Below are 16745 nucleotides of genomic sequence, written 5' to 3' on the forward strand. Positions count from 1 at the left end.
AGATCAAATTAAAGAGAATTGACATCTTAGCCTTCCAATCCATAAATAACATATACCTCTCCATTTATTTAGGATTTCCTTGATTTCTTTATGATTTATTTTCGTCAGTAGTTTTCAGCATAGAGATACCGTGTGTGTGTGTGTGTGTGTGTGTGTGTGTGTGTGTGTGTGTATTCACGTGCGCACATGTTGTATGTATGGTAAATTATGTTTATTCGATTTCAGATTGCAGTGGATCATATTTGTATTGTGTTGGCTTCTGTATGTTGGCTTTGTATTTTGCTTTTGCTGAAAACACTTATCAGTTCAAGGAGCTTTTTTTAAAGATCTTTTGTGATTTTTCTTTGTAGACTTACTTTGTATCTTTCATTTTTGTTCTTGTCATGTTGCATTGGTAGAACTTCCATTTCCCTCTTAACTAGAAATGCTGAGAGTGAACATCCTTGTCTTTTTTCCCAGTCTTAGGGTTGAGGCAGTCAGTCTCACTCTTAAGTATGATGTTAGCAATAGGCTTTTTGTAGATTCCTTTTATTAGGTCAATGAATGGATTTTGAATTTAGTGCTATATTTTTGTTATCTTAATGTATATAATTGTATGGTTTTAATTCTTTCAGTTATTTATATGATGGATTACATGGATTAACTTTTGAATATTGCAACAGTTTGCATTCTTGGGCTAAATCCCACTTCATACTGATTTCTTTATTTTTATATATTGTTGTGTTCTTTAGGCTACTGTTTTTCAGTATTTTTACGTTTATATCATGAAGGATATTGTATTGGTCTGTAGGGTTTTCTTTTTCTTTTTTTCTTGAATTGTGTTTATTTGGTTTTGCTATGAGGGTAATTTAGGGCTTATAAAATGATTTAGGAAACATTCCCACATCTTGAATGTTCTCAAAGAAATTAGGTAAAAGTGGCATTGTTTCTGATTTAAATATTTGGTAGAATTCACTAGTTGACACCATGTACTCCTGGAGCTGCTTTTTGAACTACATAATTTTGAGCACATATTCAATTTCTTTAATAGATCTCTTTGGGTTGTTTCTTTCTGCCTGAGATATTTTGGTAGGTTTTTGTTTTTAGGAAATGTGTCCATTTCATGTAAATAGTCAAATTTATGGGCATAAGAGTTTCTCTTAATATTCTTTATTATCTCTTTAATGTCAGTTGTGTCAGCAGTTATATCCCGTCTTGCTTTTATTTCTGATATTGATCATATGTTTTCTCATTTTTTTCTGCGTTGGTTTTTATCATTTAAAAATAAATCTATTCAAAGGAGTAAGCTTTGGTTTGCTCAATTTTTCTCTGTTTTCAATTTCATTCTCTAATCCTTATTATTTCCTTCCTTTTATTTTAGATTTACCCTCTCTGTATATTTTCTTAAAGTAGAAGCTTATGGAACTAGTCAGAGGTCTTTTATTTCTAATGGGAAATATCTGAGCTATAAATTTATCTTGGAGTGATATTTCAGCTGCATGCTGCAGATTTCTATGTTTTGAACGGTTTTTATTTTCATTTACTTCAAAATATCTTTTTTTAATTAAAATTCATTGGGGTGACAATGGTTAGTAAAATTACATATGTTTCAAGTGTACAATTCTGTAATACATATATATACTACATATATATATATACGTATATACATATATATATGTGTGTGTGTGTATGTGTGTATGTATCACAATGTGTGTTTACCACCCAGAGTCAGTTCTCCTTCCAACACCATATATTTGACCCACTTTACCCTCTTCTTTCTCCCCCATCTTCCTACCACTAAACTATTCTGTGTATCTGAGTTTTTGTTTCTTTATTTGTTTGTCGTGTTCCCTTGTTGCCTTCAGATTTATAGCCCACATACATGTGAAGTCATATGATTCCTGACTTTTTCTGTCTGACTTATTTCGCATAGCATAATAATCTCTGCTTCCCTTGCTTTTGAGGTAAATTCATAAAATCCTTTTTGAACCCAAGGTCCATAAGTTTAGTACCTGTGCTCTTTTCTGTGCAGTTTATTGTTTCAGGTCTGATGTTTAGATCTTTGATCCATTTTGAGGTAATTTTGGTACACGGTGACAGATAGCAGTCCAGTTTCATTCTTTTGCATGTGGCTTCGCAGTTTTCCCAACACCATTTATTAAAGACGCTGTCTTTTCTCCATTGTAAGTTTTTGGCTCCTTTGTCAAAAGTTATCTGTCCATGTTTATGTGGGCTTATTTCTGGGTTCTCAATTCTATTCCATTGGTCTGTGTGTCCATTTTTCTGCCAATACCATGCTGTTTTGATTATTGTTGCCCTGTAGTACAAGGTGAAGTCAGGGAGTATGATACCTTCAGCATTATTTTTTCTTCGGATTGTTTTGGCTGTTGAGGGTCTTTTGTGATTCCATACAAATCTGATGATTTTTTTGTTCTATTTGTTTAAAAAACGCCATTGGGATTTTGATGGGGATTCCATTAAATCTACATATTGCTTTGGGGAATAAGGCCAGTTTAACTATGTTGATTCTTGCAATCCATGAACACGGAATGTCTTTCCATTTCTTTCCATCTTCTTCAGTTTCTTTAAACATGTCTTATAATTTTCAGTGTGTAGATCCTTTACGTCATTTGTTAAGTTTATTCTGTGGTGTATTATTCTTATTCTGTGGTGTATTATTCTTTTTGTTGCAATTGCAAAGGGAATTGTTTTTGTTTTTGTTTTTCTTTAAATTTCTTTTTCTGAGATTTCACTCTTAATATATAAGAATGCAATGGATTTTTGCATGTTGATTTTATAGCCAGCAAGTTTATTGTATTCATTTGTTGTTCTAATAGATTTTCCAGGAGTCTTTATGGTTTTTCACATAAAGCATCATGTCATCTGAAAAAATTGACAGTTAAACTTCTTCATTCCCAATTTGGATGCCTTTTATTTCTTTCTCTTGCCTGATTGCTCTGGCTGAGATTTCCAATACTATGTTGAATAACAGTGGTGATATGTGACAACCCTGTCTGTTCCTGAATGTAGAGTGAAGGGCCTCAGTTGTATACCATAAATTATGATATCAGCCGAGGGTTTGTCGTATATGGCCTGTATTATGTTAAGATATTTTTCCTCTATACCAATTTTATTGTTTCAAATGTAAATTGATGTTGTCTCTCGTCAAATGATTTTTCTGCATCTATGGATTTAATCATATGATTTTTATCTTTTATTTTGTTTTTGTGGTGTATTACATTGATCAATTTCTGTATGTTGAACCATCCTTGTGCTCCCCACCCACTTGATCATGATGTATATTGTTTTTAATGCATTGTTGTATTCGATTTGCTAGAGTTTTGTTTAGTATTTTTGCATCTGTAGTCGTCAGAGATATCGATTGATATGTAATTTACATTTCTAGTTTTATCTTTACTGGGTTTTGGTATCAGGGTAATGTTTGCCTCAAAATGAATTAGGAGGTATTGCCTCATCTTCATTTTTGGGGAAGAGTTTGAGGACAGGTGTAAATCCTCTGAATGTTTGGTGGAATTCACTAGTGAAGCCGTCTGTTCCTGGACTTTTACTTTTGGGAAGGTTTTAGATAACTGATTCAATTTCCTTACTGTTGATCAGTCTACTTAGATTTTACAATTCTTCCTGATTCAGTCTAAGGAGGCTACGTGTTTCTAAGAACTTGTCTATTTCTTCTATTAATTTTGAATTTGACGGCATATAGTCCTTCATAGTATTCTTGGATGATCCTTTGTATTTCTGTTACATCCATGGTAACTTCTCCTCTTTCATTTCTGATTTTCTTTGTGTCTTTTCTCTATTTATCTTAGTGAGTGTAACCAAGGGTTTGTCAATTTTATTAATCTTTTCAAAGAATCATTTTTGATGAATTTTATTTATCTTTTCAAAAAATCATTAAATTTTTTTGTCTTTTCTCTATTTCATTTAGTTCTGCTCTGATTTTTAATATTTCCTTCTGACTTTGGGTTTCATTTGTTCTTCTTTTTCTAGTTCTTTCAGGTGTAACATGAGGTTGTGTATCTGGGATTTTTCTTCTTTCTTGAGGTAGGCCTGTAGTGATATGAATTTCCTTCTTATTGCTGCTTTCGCTGCATCCCCAACTTGTTTTGGGGGTGGAGGGAAAAGACACTTGATTACTTTAATAACCTCAATTTAAAAAGCAACTCACATATATATTTTTAAAAGGGGGCTTTTTGAATTGATGGCCTGAAAGGTGAAGAGGTTTAATAGGATACTTAAAAGCTAATTACAGCCGGATTTAAGAAGCCCAGTGTTTGTTCAGATGACAATTTGAAAGAAAATGCTTCATATTAATGGAGTTAGCAGCTCTTTCATAAACTTGCAGCAATTAGAGCTCATTTCTTTAAGTTGTAAATTGCCACTTATTGCTCAATAAGTCAGCATTTGAGCTACTAAAGGATTGTTTTTAACTACTTAAATAAGCCTATTGAGTAATGGGAAATATACAGCTGAATTTAATTTATGCCATTTTAACAAACTCACCCAGCATCGGTCAAAATGTTTTGAAGTAACAATGCACATTACTGAAGTATTTCCAAGTCTTTGCTAGAGTTTTGTTCTTAAATGAAAGTGCAGGCTCTCTGGGCATATTTTGCCTTCTATTACAAAAATTCTAGTGGGAAGATGGGGGTGCAAACCTGAGCAGCCCACTCCTTTGCCTTTCAGACTCTTGGCCTCCCTCCTTCTCTCCTTCTGGCAGCACCTGGTAAGATTTGGTCCAAAGCCGGCGTACCCATGGCCCTCTGCCAGGACCCTCGGATGCACTAGCTCCGTAGGACCCAGCACATAGAGGCCGCTTCCTGACAGACACATTGGGAGTTTAAGCAGTAAAGCTCCACGTTAGCTGGGTGTTCCCTGCTCAGCTTCGGAGCAAAGTCAGCGGTCCCTGGTGCAGGTCCCCCTGAGTCGCATAAACAGGCTTCAGTTGATTTTCAAACTTAAAAACACGAGACACCCATGGGACCTGCCTCCAGAATGAGGTGAGAGCTTGTCAGTTTCCCCCATCTACTCTACGAACGTTGTGACTGGAGTACCCTGAGATAGGCTTCTTTGGGAACTTTAAGTAAAATAACCCTTCTGGCCACCCTGAGGTCCCCCGGGACCTTCCAGAAGCCATGTCTCTTTCTGTTTTGCTGTGGGCCCACCACAGCATGGATCTCCCTGCAGCCGGCGGCGTGCCTTAGGGCGGGCAAGCCTCCCCGGGCAGCAGCACACAAGGAATCGTGCCTCTGTTGGTCCCAACCAACAACCTCACAGACATCCCGACTCGCTCTGCCCAAAGGCTATGATCACCTCGGCAGATAGAACAAAAGCTCGACTCATATGTATCCACGGTTGCCTTAAGCTGGAGTCTTCATCTCCCAAATTACAGTCTCCATGCCTTAGGTTAAGTGAGTTTGTGCGGAGGAGAGGCATGATTATTGACTAACGCTACTACTACGTAACAACAACAACAACAACAACAAAAGCCAGGTCTGAACATGAGGCCATTATCAGTAATTTCTGAACCTCGTTTAGAAACCCAACTTGGTTGCATTTCAAGGGAATGCAATTCAGCTGGTCTGTTACGGCGTCAGCTGGTCTCCTTCTCAAGGGGAATTTCCAGGTCCAGCACATCCTTTTACTCTAGTTTACGCAGAAACATCTGATCGCTTTTCCAAAGCATGGCACTACTAGGACTGCTTATGTAATACCAACTCCACAGGGTCAGGGGCTGTCCTTTTCTCCTGATGTCCCCCTCCCCTGCCCCAATACTACACTAATAAAATCTGACACCAAAAGAATAAGAATGCTACAAGTAAGTCTTATTCCAAAGAGGCCGCTGTGGCCGTAACCATTCTCTGATGGACTCTTCTTAAAACTCTTTCCTCAACTTCACTAAGGTGTGTCCCTCCTGGAAAAGCTGCATCCCAATAAATTTGATAGGATGTGTTTTCATTCTCATTTGTTACTATGTATCTTTTGATCTCTCCTCTTATTTCTTCTTTGACCCAGTTGTTCTCTAAAAGCATGTTGTTTAATCTCCATACGTTTGGGGTTTCTCCTGCTATCTTTTTGCAGTTGATGTCCAATTTCAAAACCTTGTGATCAGAGAATATTCTCAGTATGATTTCAGTGTTCTTAAATGTGCTGAGGCTGGTTTTATGTCCCAATAGATGGTCTATCCTTGAGAATGTTCTGCGTACACTAGATGTTCTAGGTACACTAGACAGTCTGGTGTTCTAGGATGAAGTGCTCTATACATGTTAATTATGTCCATTTCATCTAGTGTGTTGTTTAGGGCTGATATTTCTTTATTTTCTATTTTATTGATTTATCCATAGCTGTCAAGGATGTATTTAGGTCCCCTAGTATAATTGTGTTTTGGTCAATTTCTCTCTTCAGTTCTGTTAATAGTTGCCTTGTATATTTTAGTGCTCCCTCATTGGGGGCATAAAGATTGATGACTGTTATGTCTTCTTGTTGTATTGTCCCCTTTATCATTATGAAATGTCCATCTTTGTCTCTTGTTACCTTTTCACCCTGAAGTCTGTTTCATCTGATATCAGTATGGGTGCACATGCTTTTGTCTGGTTACCATTTGCTTGGACTGTCAATTTCCACCCTTTCACTTTGAGTCTGTATTTGTCCTTGTAGCTGAGATGTGTCTCTTGGAGGCAACATATGGATAGGTTTTGTTTTTTGATCCAGTCTGCTACTCTGCTTATTTCTTGGTGAGTTCATTCCATTTACGTGTAGGGTGATGATTGATATATGAGGATTTCCTATCATTCTGTCTTTGATTTTCTGGTAAGACTGTGTCTCTCCATGGTTTCGTTGCCTTTTCGTTACTGTCTTGGTATTTCAGTGTGGTGATATTCTATGCTTTTTCCCTCTTTTTTTATGTTACATATTTCAGTTCTGGATTTTTATTTTTTTGAGTGTTTACTATTAAATTTACGTATTAGCAAGTTTCATACTTACAGTAGTCTTTTTTCTGCATCATGTGTCTTATCTCCATTCCCCTTTGTAGGTTCAGAGCTTTACACTGTCCCCTTTTATGTTTTTGTTGTTGCAAGTTATCCCTACTTAATACTGTTAGTTGATTTCTGAGTTGCAGTAGCAAGTTGTCTTTTATTCTTATTGCCTTTTTAATATATGTTTCTTTTTTACCATTTATGTTATATCTAAGTGTATAGTGCCCTGTTTTGTGCAGTGGTTACCATTTCCTACTTCTGTCTGTCTGTTCATAATACAACTCATTGTTTGGTATTCTTTTTTTGTTTGTTCGTTTCAGGACAAATTGTCTCTTTCAGTATTTCCTGTAATGTAGGTCGTGTATTGGAAATTTCCACAGCTTCTGTATGTCACAAAATGTCTTTATTCCTCCTTTATATCTAAAGGATGTCTTTGCTGGATATATTATTCTTGGGTCATAATTTCTTTCTTTCAATAGTTTGAATATTTGATTCCACTCCCTCCTGGCCTGTAGAGTTTCTGCTGAGAAACTCTCACGGGCTTTCTTGTGTAGGTTACTGTCCTCTTTTCCCTGGCTGCCTTGAGAATTCTTTCTTTGCCATCAATTTTTGACAACTTCAACACAATGAACCTTGGAGAAGGCCTGTTTGGGTTGAGGTAATTAGGTGTTCTATTTGTTTCTTGCATTCAAGGATCCAGATCTTTCCACAAGTTTGGGAAGTTCATGTCAACTGTTTGTTTGAATATACTCTCTGTTCCCTTCTCCCTTTCTTCTCCTTCTGGTATGCCCATTATTCTTCTGCTGCTCTTTCTGATAGAGTCAGAACGTTCTTGTAGAGGTCTTTCATTATTTTTAAATTCAAGTCTCTGTCTTCTTCCATCTGTGTCATTTACAGATTTCTATTTTCGGTGTCACTAATTTTTTTCCTCCATCTGGTGAGCTCTTATTACCTAAGCTGGCTATTTCATTCTTCATTTCTTTTCTTCAGTTTTTCATCTCCAGAATTTCTGTTTGGTTCTTTTATAAATTTTCAGTCTTTTGTGATGAAGTTCATTTTGTTCTTTGATTGTGTTTCTGAGTTCATTAGCCTGTCTGTGTTCTCCTGCATCTCGTTTTTTCAGAACTGCAATCTTGAATTCACTGTTATTTAAGTCACATATTTCCCTGTCTTTGAGTTCACTTTCTGGAGACTTCATTGTCTTTCTGAGCTGCCTTGGTACCTTGGTTGTTCGTGGCAATTAATGAATTATTATTACACTTCCTGGGCATCTGCAGTTGATATAAGGAGGTCTTTCTTTTGCCTCCAGTAGGTGTTGGCAGAATGTTTTATTTTCTCTCTGATTGCAGCCTCTTATTTTCTCTCATGCTGTGGCATTATATTTTCTCTTGCACTGTTCTCGCTTCTCATATGATGGGGGGTTCCCTGGAAGGTGCGCTTTTCTGTGAATGGGTCGCCTGGATCTCAGGGCACTGCCTCCATGGCGGAATGTGAAAGATAATAGCATGCTGAGCTTCTGGAGTCCCAGTGCTCCCCCTGCAGCCCGATGCAGAGCCTGTGTGTCTCTGTGGCTCTGGTTGCCCCACCTGTAATCCTCCTAGAAAGGTGGAGGTGGGGTGGGCTGTGAGAGGTGGCTAGTTCCTTTGTGGCTTTGAACAATGGTGACTACCAGCCCACAATTATCTTGCCCCTATAGTTCCTTCCCTTTCACCAGGATTAGTTGTGCTGTGAGCCTGTACCTGCGGTGCTGCAGTTCTCAGGATTGTAGATATTCTGTTCTTTAATCTGAGACTTCTACTGTTTCTTCTGGAGCTTCTAATACTGGGAGGGTGGGGGAATGGCAAGCTCTGGGAGGGTTGGCAGGAGGAAGCCAGGCTCTGGGTCTTTGTTTTCTGTTTTCTGCCTGGTACTGAGGGCTTAAACCACCTTTCTCACCCTTCTGTATGAGTAGTCAGTCTTTGTTCTGAGGTCTCTGCTGCAAGTGCTGGGTTCAGCTGTGTTATATGCTGCTCCCTTAATCAGGACTGTGGGCCATAGTGGGTGCACTTGCAGGCCAAATTCTTTTCTCTCCTGAAACCCGCAGCAAGCTCTGGTCTGCATTGTGTGACCTGCGACCCACATCCTAGTAGCACTTCCTCCTTCCCTTCTCCCCTGCTCACACATTTGCCCTCCTTCAGGTGATTTGATTTGTGGATCTCTCAGATGTGCCTGTGTGCTGCACAGGGAATCTTTTGTTGAATTATTGCTGTTCAATTTGTTGTATCTTCCGGGGGAGATTTCAGGAAGCACTCCTCACGCTGCCATTTCTTTGAGGTAATGCCCCTCAATATATCTTAAGGTTCTTCTGTGAGACGTCCCCTTTGACTAATGGTTTAAGTGGAATTGTATAAATATAGAATTATCTTGCATTTTTCCAGATAACTTAGTGTTGCTGATTTTTAGTATGCTTTCTCTATGGCTTGAGGTTACACTATATGATTTTTGTTGTTTATAATTGTAAAATGTTTTCTTAACAGCCCAGAATGTGGTCTGTCCTGATGAACAATGTATGTACATTTTAATATAATTTGAATTCAGCTCATTTTTTAATATATTGTGTCTTTGGCTTTTGAAGGTATGGTTTTCACAAGTGCTACTTTATCTCTTCTAACTGTAGTGTGGGGCCTACCGTGTCTTCCTGCCTGTTTTCTTTTTTCTGGGCTTCTTTCTTTCCTTCTTTTGTTCTCCTATGAGTTGTGCACGAGTGCCGTAAATGAACAGATTTGTTCTTCCCATGCAGATTTCATAGAGTACTTAGGAATATGTTTCCAGGTGGAATTTTGTCAGTAGCTGCTATGACCAACTCCCAGAATATCTTATGAATGGAAATTTCTCAGGATTCTTCATAATCTTTCGTATGAGGTCTTGGTTTGGCCCAAGGAAAATTTTGCAAGTGGGTAGAAATTCTTTATATCTGTAGTAGAACCACTGGGAAGAGTTTCTTTCTTTCTTTTTTTTTTTTTGTATTTTTTGGGGTGGTTGTGGGGAAAGGGGTTTGAGTGTGATGAGTATTGTGAAAAAGTATTTCTGTTCTGTTAGATCACCTTTTTCTGATATCTTTGTCTAGAAGATACAGTATTTTCGTGGAGCTCTTTTGTGTTTGCCTCTTCTTGGCTTGGATTACAGGCTTCTCCAGCACTTGAGTACCCCCATATAAGGTATATGGGAAGTAGAAAGAAAATCTTGGAATTCTCTTCGATGTCATTTCTTAAGTCCAAGAGTTCACCATCTTTCCATTTTGTAGCATCTTTATTTGTTTGTTAATTTTTTCCAGGGATTTCCATTTGAAAGGGGAAGGACCTGGGTAGAATGGGGCCGCTCCATCTTGGCCAGGAGTGGAACTAAACACACACCTATGTTTGTGTGTTTGTTTGTTTTAAGCAACATGGATGAAGGGGGAGAGAGAGAGGGATACTGACTGTACCTGTTTTTCTCTCTGTGTGCATGAATTATTAATTTTGGAAGCATGACCAGAAACCATACAATACATGATAAAACATGGCTATAAGCTCCTCTAGGTAAGAAATGTAAGATTCATACGATGTTTTCCATTTTTGTCATTTTAGGACATTACAGAGTTGATGTCCACATTGCAGGGAACCAGGAAGAACAAGACAAACCTCTGTGGCAAGTAGCATTCAACAAAACATTGAGTAAACAAGGTCAGAAAGTTATAGAAAAACCAATTAATCTGGATATAACACCAGAATTTTCAGGAAAAACGCCATGCAAATGTGACTCACGTAGAATGAATTTGCCACAAGTTTCCGAATTAATTGTTAATGGTAGAAACTGTTCAAGAAAGAAGACTGATTACATGAATGTATGTGAAAAGTTGCAGCTTGATATTAAACATGAGACAACTCATACTGGAGAGCGGTCGTACAAATATAATAAAAATGTGAACGTAGTCAGTCATAAGGAATATCATCAGAAATTTCAAAGTCTGGAGCAGCCTTTTGAATGTAATGAACTTGGAAAAGTTTTACATGATGAGACTGTTGTCTGTGTTACAACACAGAGTTGTCTAACAGGAGAGGAGTCCTGTCAGTGTGATGAATTTAGGAAAAACGGTGATAAATCAACTGTGTTTAACCAAAAGAGAGCTGGCACGAGAGACGAATGCTTTGATATTAATGAATGTGAGAGGTCCTGTGACAAAAATACCATTGTGGAATTCAGTAAAGATTGCAGGGCTATGATAAACTATGAATGTAATGAAACTGGAAGTAACTTCAACAAGAATTCACTCTGCACTCAACCTCAGCAAACTGTCATAAGACAGGGTGATTTTGAATGGAGTAAATGTGAAGAAAATATGAGCCAGAGCTCATTCCATCTAGTACATCAGAAGATACAAACTGGAGAGAAGTTCTGTGTTTCTAATGGACGTACAAATACCTTCTGCCAGGAATTTGACTTTACAATACATCAGAGAACTCAAACAGTAGAGAAATTCTACCATTGTGGTAAATATGAGGAATACTCATGTGAAAACTCACTTCTCAGTGTACATCAGGAGAGTGACACGGGAGAGATGTCATTTGAAAATAATGAATGCAACAAATCCTTTTATAAGAAAGCACACATTCGGCATCAAAGGACCCGCTCAGGGGAGAAAATGCATGAATGTCAGGAAAGGAGGAAATCCTTTTGTTTAAATTTAAACACTATTCATTGTCCTACTACTCATATGGCAGTCAATCTCTGTGAATGTAATGAATGTAGGAAAACTTCCTGTCAGCCGTCAAACCTCAGTGAACATCTCACAGTTCACACAAGGAAAAAACCTTACGATAACAACAATGCATTTGGGAAATCTTTCAAGAAATCTGTCCTTTTAGTACACCAGAGAACACTCACTGAGGTGAAACGCTATCAAAGTAAAAAATGTGGGAAGTCATTCTCCAAGATGAAACAGCTGAAAGAACATCAGAGAATTCACACCGGAGAGGAACCTAATGAAAGTAATGAATGTGGGAAAACTTTTGCCCAAAATTCAGTCCTTAGAAAACATCAGAGGATTCACACTGGGGATAAATCCTATGAATGTAATGAATGTGGGAAAACTTTCTCCCAAAGGACAAACCTGTATGTACATCAGAGAATTCACACAGGGGAGAAACCCTATGAATGTAAAGAATGTGATAAAACTTTTGCCCAAAATTCAGCCCTTAAATTACATCAGAGAATTCACACAGGGGAGAAACCCTATGAATGTAATGAATGTGGGAAAACTTTCTCCCGAAGGACAAACCTGTCTGTACATCAGAGAATTCACACAGGGGAGAAACCCTATGAATGTAAAGAATGTGATAAAACTTTTGCCCAAAATTCAGCCCTTAAATTACATCAGAGAATTCACACAGGGGAGAAACCCTATGAATGTAAAGAATGTGGTAAAACTTTTCCCCAAAATTCAGTCCTTAGAGTACATCAGAGGATTCACACAGGGGAGAAACCCTATGAATGTAAAGAATGTGATAAAACTTTTGCCCATAATTCAGCCCTTAAATTACATCAGAGAATTCACACAGGGGAGAAACCCTATGATTGTAATGAATGTGGGAAAACTTTTTCCCGAAGGGCACAGCTATATGTGCATCAGAGAATTCACACAGGGGAGAAACCCTATGAATGTAAGGAATGTGGGAAAACTTTCTTCCGAAAGGAACAGCTGTGTGTACATCAGAGAATTCACACAGGGGAGAAACCTTACAGATGTAATGAATGTGGAAAAACTTTTGCTGATTCTTCAGCCCATAGGGTACACCAGAGAATTCACACAGGGGAGAAACCTTATGCATGTAATGAATGTGGGAAAACTTTTACCCAAAGGAGAAACCTGTGTGTACATCAGAGAATTCACACAGGGGAGAAACCTTACAGATGTAATGAATGTGGGAAAAGTTGTGCTAACAATTCAACCCTCAGGATACACCAGAGAATTCACACAGGGGAGAAACCCTATGAATGTAATGAATGTGGGAAAGCTTTCTCCCAAAAGAGATTCCTGTATGAACATCAGAGAATTCACACAGGGGAGAAACGCTATGAATGTAGTGAATGTGGGAAATGTTTCTCCCGAAAGACACACCTGTGTGAACACCGGACAATTCACACGGGTGAGAAACCCTATGAATGTAATGAATGTGGGAAAAATTTCTCCCGAAAGACAATCCTGTGTGCACATCAGAAAATTCACACAGGGGAGAAACCCTATGAATGTAAACAATGTGGAAAAACTTTCTCCCGAAGGACACAGTTGCGTGTACATCAGAGAATTCACACAGGGCAGAAACCCTATGAATGTAATGAATGTGGGAAAACTTTTGCCCATAGTTCAAGCCTTAAATTGCATCAGAGAAATCACATAGGGGAGAAACCTTACAAATGTCATGAATGTGGGAAAAGTTATGCTGACTATTCAAACCTCAGGGTACACCAGAGAATTCACCAGAGAATTCACACGGAGAAGCCCTATGAATGTAAGGAATGTGGGAAATCTTTCTCCCAAAGGAGAAACCTGTGTGTACATCAGAGAATTCACACAGGGGAGAAACCCTATGAATGTAGTAAATGTGGGAAAAGTTTTGCCCACCATTCAGGCCTTAGTCTACATCAGAAACTTCACACAGGGGAGAAACCCTATGAATGTAGTGACTGTGGGAAAAGTTTCTCCCGTAGGACATACCTGTGTGAACATCAGAGAATTCACACAGGTGAGAAACCCTATGAATGTAATGAATGTGGGAAAAGTTTCTCCCGTAGGACACAGCTGTGTGCACATCAGCGAATTCACACAGGTGAGAAACCCTATGAATGTAAAGAATGTGGGAAAACTTTCTCCCGAAAGACACAGTTATGTGTACATCAGAGGATTCACACAGGGGAGAAACCCTATGAATGTAATGAATGTGGGAAATCTTTTGCCCGAGATTCAAGCCTCAGACAACATCAGAGAATACACAGACGGCAGAAACCTTAAGGATGTCATGAATGTAGGAAAACTTTTGCTGATAATTCAACCCTCAACGTACACCAGAGAATTTACACATGGGAGAAACCATATGATTGAGTGAATGTGGGAAAACTTTTGTCGCTAAGACAGCTCTTAAAGTATATCACAACAGAATGCACAGCAGAGAATGTCGAGTATCCCAAAGGAAATCATGACACTGAGACACTGAAGAAGCTTATGACACATAGACTGGCAATTTTTTTTCCTTTAGCTATTTCTTTTTGTGCTAGGTACCTAGCTTGTGTAAATTTCCCAGTCCATGTGGGTCTGTTCATGGAATATGATGCTATTGATTTAAAACTGTCCTTAAAATCTCACTTTATGTTTCTGCTGTCTGTGTTATACTTGAAGGGAGAAATTTCCATGGCAAACTTGGATCCTGTGTATTCAGCATAGCACCCAAGTTTAAGGAAGCTAGAACCTGAATAATTGGGTGAAAGAGAATTGCCCACTAACAGATCTTCACCAGTTTTTTGTTTGTTTAAGCAAGAATTAAGTTTGTACTGTGTAGAGCTGTTACAGATTTGTGTCTGTTGGTCAGATGCATATAGTTTAGGCAACTCTGTTAGAGTGCGATGAAATGCTGTAAATATAATAAAATCTCAGAAGACCTGTCAGAACTCAACCTATCATTGTACATCAGAGACTACACATGAAGAAGAGGACTTCTGTCAAATGTCCTGAATAATCAGACGACTTCATTAAAAATCAGATATCTGAAGGAAAACCATAAAAGCCTTTACCATCAATTGAATTTCATTAAACATGAAATAAAATCTTATACTGTGATAATTTTTGAATGTGTACTGAAATTGCATGAGATTTTTTCCTGGGTAAATGCATGTTTCAAACTTGATAAATTCTTCACCGAGAAGTGATGTACCGAGACTTGTGATTTATATGTAATATTAAATTTATAGACAATATAGAAGAGAATATTCACCTATATACAAACACTGGAATGTGAAGTTTTAAAGATGGAAGAATAACGTCAACTCTGGAGAACACCAATAAATGTGACTGAGCTATGTGGTACATCTGTATGAGTATGTAATGGAGCTTTCATTACTGCTTATAGTACGAGGCAGTAGCTGAAACTGCTCTGGACCTGTTCTGTTTCCTTTTCTGAGTGACAGTCCATATGCTGCTTCTGTTGGCTTCTGTCAGCTTGATGCTGTTTGACTTTGGACAGCCTGCTATTTTTGAATATTGTTCTGGTGCCGAATTTCTGGGTCCTTGTCGATTTATGAGATTTGCCAAGGTTTCTTTGTGTGTGTGTGTGTGTGTGTGTGTGTGTGTGTGTGTGCACATGCATGCGTTCATTTTTGTAGTGGATTGATTCTTACATGCTCTTTTGACCTTCATTTTATGCCATTTATGGTTCATTTTGCGCTGAGTAATTAAAAAGCAAGTCTTCTTAGCCCTCTTGTTTGCATGTAGCCTGAGCATCCCGTCTGGGATCTTTTCCCAAACCCATGGTGCTTGCTCGCACTACAGCATTGCAAATGAATTAATTTCTACCCTTCTTGAATAGCAGCGTTTAGAATTGGAACAAAATCAGGGCTACTTTTGTGTCAGAAGCACTAAATTGGTATTAGAAAATGCTCACATTTTGGGCAAACTATTTCCTTACCCAAGGAAATATTTGGTCAATCTGTCATCCTTTCAGGCTATATCATTTGGTCAGCACAAAGAAAGAAGTAACTGAAATTGTCATTTTTAAAACTTGGACCACTATAAACTTCTCTGAACCCTAAGCATGTTGCTTTCTGCAAGTATGATCTGATAGATCGAGCATGTCGAAAATACTCAAATCACTTGATTCCTTGAGTAAGTTTTCTGCTCCCCATCTTGTGTTGACATTGTGTGAGGGAAAATGATGGTATAATTTTAGCGCTAAGTGGAGGACAATTATTTCTTTTATACTGGCAATTAACTTAGTGACTTCCCTGCCAAAGAAAGCCAGGAGTAAGAGCCCAAAGCCGCATGAAGGCTGTATCATGAGATCTCCAGAGCTGGTGAAGCAGGGACTGAGCCAGCACGCCTTCCGGCTGGAGAGTTCTAGCAGCTAAGAGAATATTTTTGCCTCTCCTCAGTTTCTTGACACCTTCGTACTCATGAGCTTATTGCACAACCAAAAGGGAAGTGAAAGTCAAAAGGTATCTGTACGTGCTTGAGTTTTTAGAAAATTCTTAATTTATAGGAAACTAAAGGAAATGATCTAAACTGGAGTACATTTTTTTAAAGTTTTGCTTTTGTTTGGAATAGATGCAGATTTAAAGAAGTTACAGCAGTAATTGCAATTAATTTGTCACACAGTTTCCCTTGTTAATGTTTTTTATTGCACTAGTACATTTGTCTTAACTAACATTGATACATTATTAACTAAACACATTTTTGGGGGGTTTTCTAGTTTTTCTCTAGTGTTTTAGTATTCCAAGATTTCATCCACTATTCCATATTACACTTAATTGTCATATCTCCTTAACTTCCACTGGTCTGTGACATTTGTTCATGTCTTCCGTGTTTTTTAATACCTTGACAGTTGATGAATACTTGTCAAGTATTTTGTAGAATATCTCTCATTTTGGTGTTTGATTTTTTTTTTTTTAAATGATTGCACTGGAATTACAGTTTCTATGGTAGGAAGACCACATAGGTAAAAACAAACAAAACAACATTTCTCATCCTATCAGTAGTACATGCTGTCA

The 16745-nt window shown here is 38.0% G+C and overlaps 1 protein-coding gene across 1 annotated transcript in view; it reads left to right on the forward strand.

Annotated features, from left to right (window-relative positions):
• Positions 1-15069, forward strand: part of LOC109439996 (uncharacterized) — a 32463-nt gene extending 17394 nt beyond the window's left edge. The window contains exon 5 of the mRNA XM_088794414.1: positions 10580-15069. Within this exon, the coding sequence (XP_088650540.1) occupies positions 10580-14001 (3422 nt within the window). The 3' untranslated portion in view covers positions 14002-15069. The remainder of the gene's footprint in view (positions 1-10579) is intronic.
• Positions 15070-16745: the final 1676 nt, after the last annotated feature.

Source organism: Rhinolophus sinicus, chromosome 17 (genome assembly GCF_057876585.1).
Source record: "Rhinolophus sinicus isolate RSI-liver-muscle chromosome 17, RSI-T2T, whole genome shotgun sequence".
NCBI classification, from domain to species: Eukaryota; Metazoa; Chordata; class Mammalia; order Chiroptera; family Rhinolophidae; genus Rhinolophus; species Rhinolophus sinicus.